Below are 7973 nucleotides of genomic sequence, written 5' to 3'. Positions count from 1 at the left end.
CCTTTTAGGTTATTTTAGGGTTAGGAACTCCGTAGACATATCACCGGCAATAGCAGTAAGGGATGATGGGGTGATCCATAGGATCCAACCCAAGCTAGAAATGAGATACCTGGGATTCTTCTTGGATCCCAAACTATCATTCCGAGGGCATATTAAATTTTATGCCAACAAGGCAGAGTCCACAGTCAATACACTGAGGATGCTGGGTAATTCAGTCAGGGGATTCACCCCTGTCAACAAGAGGAGGCTATACATTGCGCATGTGATGCCCCTCATGCTCTATGGAGCAATCCTCTGGTGGAAACCCTCTTGGAAGAGACACAAGTGGGCTATAGGTGATCTACAGAGGGCCCAAAACAAAGCCCTCCAATGGATCACAGGGTGCTTCCGATCGACTCCGATTGGGGCAATGGAAACCATGGCAGGCATGTTTCCTGTCAAGGTGAATGTCGATAGATACATGGAGAGGTCGTGCCTCCGGGCTAGGACCCTACACGAGGGGCATGCCAATAGGGCGATACTATCTAACTATTGGAATGTCAACATGCATAACCTAGTGTCCCCCTTCCCTTTTCAAGGTGAAGGCACGCGGAAGGGTAAGCGCAAAGCGATCACCCCAGCTCATGTCATTGACAGGCTGGGGCGGCGATCATCGGAGGAATTTGCACCACTGCATTTGATCGCCGAGCCAGGCAGGCATATCAGGGACAAGTATCCTGATCGCATTACGGAACACTTTCTAAAGCCGGGATCACATCCGGCTAAAGGATCGGCTGAGTTTGAGGAGTGGTTCCAGAATATCTGGGTGCTGATCTTCCAGCAAGTGGTTAGGGATGAGAATGCTCGTTATCTCTTCACTGATGGGTCCCTCGTCCCCAATGGATCGAGATCGGGGTGTGCATGGCTCACTATGTCAGGACACAACTACCTTAACAGTGGAAAGTTTGGTGCGGGACGCTGCGCCATATTTGACGCTGAAATGATGGCATTGGCTAGGGGGATTCACAGTGCCCTTCAAGGTGCACCCCAAGATTGCACTCACTTAGTGCTATGTGTTGATAATGCTGGAGCATTATCCAAAATTCTCAACTGCGAGATGGGCCCCAGCCAACTGGTGTCCATACTTGCGGCTGAGAAGGTAATGGAGTTCCTCCAAAGGAGTGAACGACATCACATTTCCCTACTCTGGGTGCCATCTCACAAGGATGTCCCACCCAATGAGTTTGTTGATGAGTTAGCCAAATCGGCTCTCGAGTCTGAGCAGCCAGAATTTGTCTCCCAAGCACGAGCAATGGCGGACTGTCTAACCAGAGCAAAGATTAAGTGGGCGAAATATTATTCGTCCTACAAATATAGAGGAAGGAACATGTGGATCCTCAAGAACCACAATCCCCTCTCACATATGTCCGCTAGGGCGTACCCACTGCGATACCTGGGCAAGAATAACCAAGGAATGGCGCAAGCTGCTAGGGTATTGAGCAATCATTTCCCATGTGGTTCATACAGGGAGGAGTATCATATCCCTGGACCCCGTAATTGCCCGTGTTCGGGGACCCTGGACGATCGGGACCATACTCTGTTTGACTGCCCCATGTGGATCAGACCAAAACAGGGCATCGTGCAAAATTATGCACCGGACAACTTGCGCCAGGCACAGGTGCGACGTCAACGAGGATGGACGGAAGATGATGTTCTCATCTTTCTGCGACTCAACCCTATGGTGGCAACCTTTGAGTGGGCGGAAATCCTTGCTCAGGCTGCCACAGATAGAGAAGAGGGGGATCACTATTCGATAGCCAACGCCCTCCTTTACAGTCACACCGTGATGCGGAAATCAGCGTTTTCGGCCTTCTGTGCGAGGACCAACATGGACCCCTCGGACATTCACCCTGATACTAAGGACTATAAATTCTTTGTGGAGGAATACAATGCTGATGTCACAGCAACTAGATTAATCGAGGCATGGAAAAACGTGACCCCGGTATATCCTCCGCCCGCGTTTATTGCGGACACACAACTGGCCGACTATCTTGTTATCGAGCAGGATGGCCCAACCGAAGAGGGATCATCCCGCGCAATATCCCCCGCCGACTCGTCCGCGAGCGAGGGGTACGTTTCGGGGTGATTACCGCCCCGCATTAACATTTATTTACACTCTGCATGTACCCTACGGTATGGAGTATAAACCCTGGAATATTAAAAAAAAAATTAAAAAAAAAAAAATCTCCGCCACAGCCGGTTGATCCGAAAGTACTTCCTCATGGACATGTACAAGGCTATCGCTCTTCACGTTGTACCTCCTTCGCCTATGGCACCCTGGGATCGACTTGCCGAACATTCTAGCTTCCGAATCTGGCTCAGCGAACATCATTGCTGCGATGAACTGGAGAGGCACCTTCATCGGTCCATACTACATCCAATCAAGGTTTCCTCTCTTCATGGCGTACGAAAGCGACAAAATTGACAAGACTAGACCATTTCTTCCCGCGCAGCTTCCACAGGATTTCGACAGCCGTTCGCTTGAGGAACAGAGGATGCTCCGCTTGAGGCTGAGGCTAGCCATGTAACATAAATTCCATGTGCATTTGGTTTCAAAGGACGAACGTCGATTGGAAGTATCCGATATCCAACATCAGATGCATCTCGCAATGTTGCCGTGTCAGGGTGTCAGGTTGTGGAACGATGGCTGGCTGTCCATCGTGGACACTGCTGCGTCGTGGTCTCGTAACCAAACGTGTCGCTGCGTCGCTGCAAGGCCTGTGTCACGGTCCTATTTACTTTTCTGAAGACGAAGAGAAATATATCAAAGCTTTCCTTTGTCGCTCCCAAACTCACGCCGTTGCAATTCCCGACCTTTCAGACAAAGTTGGGGAACTTGGAGATGGGTGGATACCAATTCAGCAATATGACAAAGTCAAGGATTAGTGCGAGAAGGCTAGGTTAACGTGGGAGGAAGAGGCTTCTGGTGGATCCTTCCCGTATCAACATGGAATGCATTCGTTCTTTTTAGCATGAGATGTATATCAGTCGGATCCGGGTCCACTGCTTTCAAATTGTCTGTGTATTATGCGGTGCTGGGAACCTGAAGGAATTCTGTTCAACCGTAGCTTCGTTTAGTTTAGTTTACCGACGAGTCCAAGCTGCACCGAGGAGATCTCCACGATTCATCTCGATCCAGACTCAGGTCGAGGATGCCCTCCCATTAACTGAGGTTTCCAACCAACGCAGTTCCCGCCGCGGGCTCGATACTGCAAAGCCTGTCGAATGTACATCCTCTATTGCCACTGCGACACCAAGGGAGGAAATTGTGGCTAGCTGTGGGTGCGTCCAAGAGCAGAACAGTCGAGCGCTTCTCGTATCGAGGTATTCAAAGACTCCGATTCACCGCGTTACTCCAGCGTATATTTAAATCAGCTAATGACCAGTACGGCTCAGGATCATGCTATACAAGAGTACAGATAGGCAAACAGCGCCATATCTGTCGAAAGTCCGCGCTTTCACGTTCGTTACCGACTTCATAGAGATTGACCCAAGACTTTCAGGCTAAATAATCTCCTGTGTCTTTTTCTGAAATCATCGTTCCGTCCTTCTCCAGAGTTGGCACAGGAACAGGTACACCACCTGGTGTAACCACAATAATAGTCTGACCGGAAATAGTGGGCAATCTGCCCTGTTTCGAGGCGATGTCGTCGAACATGGATAGTGACCACGCATGTCCTTGCACTACGCGCATGACAATCAAGTCCGACACGATTCCCTGCACCGTATAGATGGATTAACCTCCTGCGTAGCGTATTATACAGATGTAGCGCAATACGAACCTGCAGTTGCACGAGGAGGGGGACAAATACATTTGCCCCAGTGCTGTGGGAACAGGCTAGTATCATCACGAGCAACGAGACGAAGCCATAGGGCAGCGCCGATTCCACGATGAGTGCTTTGATGCCGTAGGAGTATGTTCTGTTCTGCCCGGTAACGTCATCCGGGAGTTCATGTCCTAGTTGCACAGCACGAGTGAAGAGAAGGATGGTGAAGAGCGTATGTAAGCTCATGGCAAGGATTGTATAGATGAGAGGGCTGCCGAATACGGGACCAGTCCAGAAACTGTTGTCTGCACTTGAAACGGAATAGCACTGCACGATGGCGAAAGCTAGCCGTATGTTTCAACATCACATATAGTATCGAACTGCAGATTAGCTTACCCGTCGTCACCAAAAGCAGTATACCCATTGCTGTTAATATATACCATCTGCGCCAAAGGACATGAACACGATGCAGCTGTACTGATTGTGAACCCTTTTCCGCGCATTGTTAATTTTTCTCGCTCACCAAGAAGGTATCGGCGAGAACGAGGTTAATGACCCCAGTCGCTACCGCCGTAAGGTTGAGTGATGAGTTCTGGAATTTCGTGATATACGCAAATGCGCCGCCATTGAAGCCAGTGTTTTCAATCCATGCCCAGTCGTTGAACTCGATGTTACAAGCAATGTTGACGAGAGCCATGGCCCAGAGTGCGTAGACGAAGGACAGCCACGCCCAACGAGCATTGCCTTCAGGCCGATACTTCCAGATCCTAGTCACCGCAAGGTACATGATAGCGGTGTGTAAGCCTATCTTGAATTGTCAGTACATACGGAGCAGAGGAATGTGGTACGGTACCCCAAGCAATGGCAGCAATATAAACGCCAGCGTTGATGGAGCGGTTGAACGACAGTTGCTCGGCGGAGGTGACATATTCGTAGCTTCCATCGAATCCGGGAGTAGATGTAGCGACGTTGGTTGGGGAGACAGAGATGGGTATAGTGACAAGACCCCAGGAAACACTCGGCGAGACAGATGTCGAGGGGGCTGATGAAATCGAAGAAATGACTGAGGTTATCAAACTCGACGATGCAGTGCCTATTGCCGCAGTTGTGGAGATAAAGCCGGTGGACATTGTAAACTCGCGGGGGAACAGTACTGTACGGGGACAGTATGTTAATAGGCACCATCTCGCTGCAATGAATTATATCCTCTCAGTCCTTGCAGGGTCCAGCTGTAATTATGCGGCGTACTTGCCCCGCCATGTGAAAGCCTGAATACTGATGGAGTAGCGATAACCCGCAGCGTGCCATCGGTATCTAGGTCGACTAAGTGGGCCGCACTGAATCGCTGTCAGCTGACGGAACGCAGGCACCGGATACGTTCGCCGTGTAATGGATGAAGCATCTTTGTAGTTCCCGTTCAATGGCGGCAATGAGGACAAGCTGTGGATAAATTTCGAATTAGCAGGCTGTCCTTCACGAGAACACTCGGTATCGTCCTCTCTTGCTGTTCCGCATGGGTGAGAACCATTTTACATCCGCATATCGCTGCCGCAGCACCTTGAGATCTACCAGAAATGGGTATAGCACCATAAATAATGCAGGAATATCACGCCTCACCATTTATGCGCTTTGGGGAACCAATGTGACTAGGTGGCCTTCTGCACCAAAGCAATTGCCCTGTATTTTACAGCCGGCTCGAACATATCACATTGGGGATTGGGTTGAAACCTATGCGTGAACTTGCTTACATTATCCAGCTGCTGAAGTATCAAACTTATTGCAAGCCTCAACAGACAACTTACCCGTAACACCTATCGGTCCCGCCGCAAAGCGATCAATTATGCGCGAGAAGACAGCTGGCACCTACCCTGCCTGCACAGGTTAGCACCTACCATGTTGAGGCAGTCGAGACACGAATCATGCAGAGTGTTACGACAAGAATCAAACATTTGTGCACATTGCTTGGCCTCAGTGCTGCGCACTGTATCACCATCCTGCCAAGATCTTGAGTGCGTTAAGCCAGCTCAATCAGGATGCGCCGTGCTCACCTGCCTCGAAATGGAAGATTGCTGTCTCATGGCGCTGCGGAGGTTCTCAATATGGATCAAAAATTTGATCCGCATCGGTTCCGCCAGAATCAAACTCGTGCTTTGTGGGAATACAAGCGGCAGAGCCATTATATGTTGCCTGAAAACCTTCCGATTATGACGGATTATACACGTCAACAAGTGCATAACGATTTCAGCGCCGCGGAAATAGCTTCACGGAACCAGTGGATTGTGGCTCACCTTCAGAATGGCCCATGTGAGTCGTCTCAGCACGAGATAACATGGTCGTCGAGCGGTGCAGTTAGTGCGATGGTTTCGGAGTAGTACGCCCACCGTGTACGTCTCAACGGGAACTTCTTATTACAAGATGCTGCGGCGCAGTGCCCCCACTGTCGCCCGTTATCAAAATTAGAAATGCCTAGATAGCCACCAACGAGATACAACTTCATGTCAGAAGACGTGGTCAAAATGCCTGTTGCGCATGTTGCTATATATCAATCATACAGAAGATGCAATTCTGCAGCGGTATCCAAATCAATATCAATAGGGGGTCATAATAGTACGAGTCGAAGTTGAGCTATCGGAAGGTATTCACGATTCCATGCGCGAATGGACGATATGCAAGCTGTCATGGGTGAACAGGCGACTGATATTGGGTCAGATACACACCTAAAACTCAGCAATCAATACACTGCCCATGAGCTACACCAGAATACTCACCGCCTCTGGGAACAGCCTTCTGATCCTGCCAGAAATTCACGTTGCAGGAAGACATCGAAGACGTACATGCGAGTTCAAGCGTTGTAAACTCATTCGACGGGCAACGAAATTCAGATGAATTACTCGGCCCAGTTCTGGAGAACGTGAGAGTGGTGAGGAGCTCGCGTCGTTGGGGTGCGCGCTCCCAAGTCCCGGCAATGTGAGGGGAAATCTCGGTGGCGGTGTCGAGCGCCCAGATGTCGACAACGCTGGGATCGTTCACTTCAGTTTCGGGGTCGAACGGTTGTGTGTGCCGGGGAAGCGAAACTGTGAGTATACAACGCTCCATAGCATAGTCTAGGTTGCGGAACTGAATAATGGTTGACGTCTAGTGCCAGGTAAATTATCCAAACAACAAATCAATCAGTGGATCATACACACGTCTGGAGAAACAATAACATGGCGATCGTCAGGATACACAGTCCCCTGTGAAGACCGCCATTGTCTATGATCCTCACTCATCTTGCGCTGGTAGTCGGAAGTGCTGATCTGAAGCGCAAGAGGTGGGAAGTTGATGATAGGTGGAAACGTGTAGTTCCCATTCTGGAGGATCTTGTCCAGATTGACGTAGGGGTTTGGCCGTCGCAATGCTTGCCGATATGAGGGTTGTCCCGATATGCTTGTGGAGGACAATTGCCACCCTCCCAAGAAGACGATGAAAGATAAAGCGGAGGAGCATATAGCTCCGACGCATGCCCAGAACAACAGCCGGTCGTTCGGACCTGCTGAACGTTAGAACAACATCCGCAATAGGTGTGCACTATAATACGCACCGGATGACCTACGTGTGCTGCTATCCTCTATAGGCCGTAAGTCCTGCTCCGAGTCATTTGGGGAGGATGCTAGAGGAATATACTCTGAGGCTAGACTCATGGGTAATGGTTCGTGAGTAAGTTTAGGAAGGTTCATCCCATTTTGTCGTACGCTCAGTTGTCCATCACCATCTGTCATTGAAGGTTGATTCCCGGAGCGGGCAGACAAATAAGACGCTGAAAACTGAAAAAGGACGCCTGCTTAGGCGCCAGCGACAAGGCGAATATATGTTATTCAGTGATGACATTGACTGGGTCAAAAGAGTCAGACTGACCTTTAAGACCTCGGACCTATGTACGTTGGACTGACCCCAGGCCTAGCCAGAAGCTAGCCAACGGCCAGGTCCCATCAGATGACTTTTGTGATCGCGCATCGACCATTGACTCTCGTTATTGGGTCTGACCCTTATTTAACCCAAAGGGTCAATCACAAACCCTAACACCACTGTTATTCACATACCGTCACAAGAGGTCCTCAATACTAGAGTATAAATGGAAGTCAAATCCTCCTGAATTCGAAGTGCGATCGTTCAGTGAATAACTTCACC

The 7973-nt window shown here is 49.7% G+C and overlaps 3 protein-coding genes across 3 annotated transcripts; 1 reads left to right on the top strand and 2 right to left on the bottom strand.

Moving 5' to 3' along the window:
* Positions 1-100: 100 nt before the first annotated feature.
* FIBRA_00321 (uncharacterized protein) lies at positions 101-2567 on the top strand (the record flags this gene model as incomplete). Its single annotated transcript, XM_012322220.1, has 2 exons — positions 101-2109; positions 2276-2567. The coding sequence occupies 2 exons, from the start codon at positions 101-103 to the stop codon at positions 2565-2567; spliced, it is 2301 nt and encodes a 766-aa protein (XP_012177610.1).
* Positions 2568-3538: 971 nt separating this feature from the next.
* Positions 3539-4936, bottom strand: FIBRA_00320 (uncharacterized protein; the record flags this gene model as incomplete). The annotated part of the gene is made up of 5 exons (XM_012322219.1): positions 3539-3757; positions 3822-4150; positions 4203-4278; positions 4330-4573; positions 4635-4936. The coding sequence occupies 5 exons, from the start codon at positions 4934-4936 to the stop codon at positions 3539-3541; spliced, it is 1170 nt and encodes a 389-aa protein (XP_012177609.1).
* Positions 4937-6482: 1546 nt separating this feature from the next.
* Positions 6483-7486, bottom strand: FIBRA_00319 (uncharacterized protein; the record flags this gene model as incomplete). Its single annotated transcript, XM_012322218.1, has 4 exons — positions 6483-6523; positions 6575-6941; positions 6995-7335; positions 7387-7486. 4 exons carry the CDS (start codon positions 7484-7486, stop codon positions 6483-6485), a joined length of 849 nt encoding a protein of 282 aa, XP_012177608.1.
* Positions 7487-7973: the final 487 nt, after the last annotated feature.

This window comes from Fibroporia radiculosa (assembly GCF_000313525.1).
Source record: "Fibroporia radiculosa TFFH 294 genomic supercontigs, scaffold115, whole genome shotgun sequence".
Taxonomy (NCBI): Eukaryota; Fungi; Basidiomycota; class Agaricomycetes; order Polyporales; family Fibroporiaceae; genus Fibroporia; species Fibroporia radiculosa.
The sequence above is the reverse complement of the archived record's forward strand: the minus strand, read 5'-3'. Positions and strand labels throughout refer to the sequence as shown.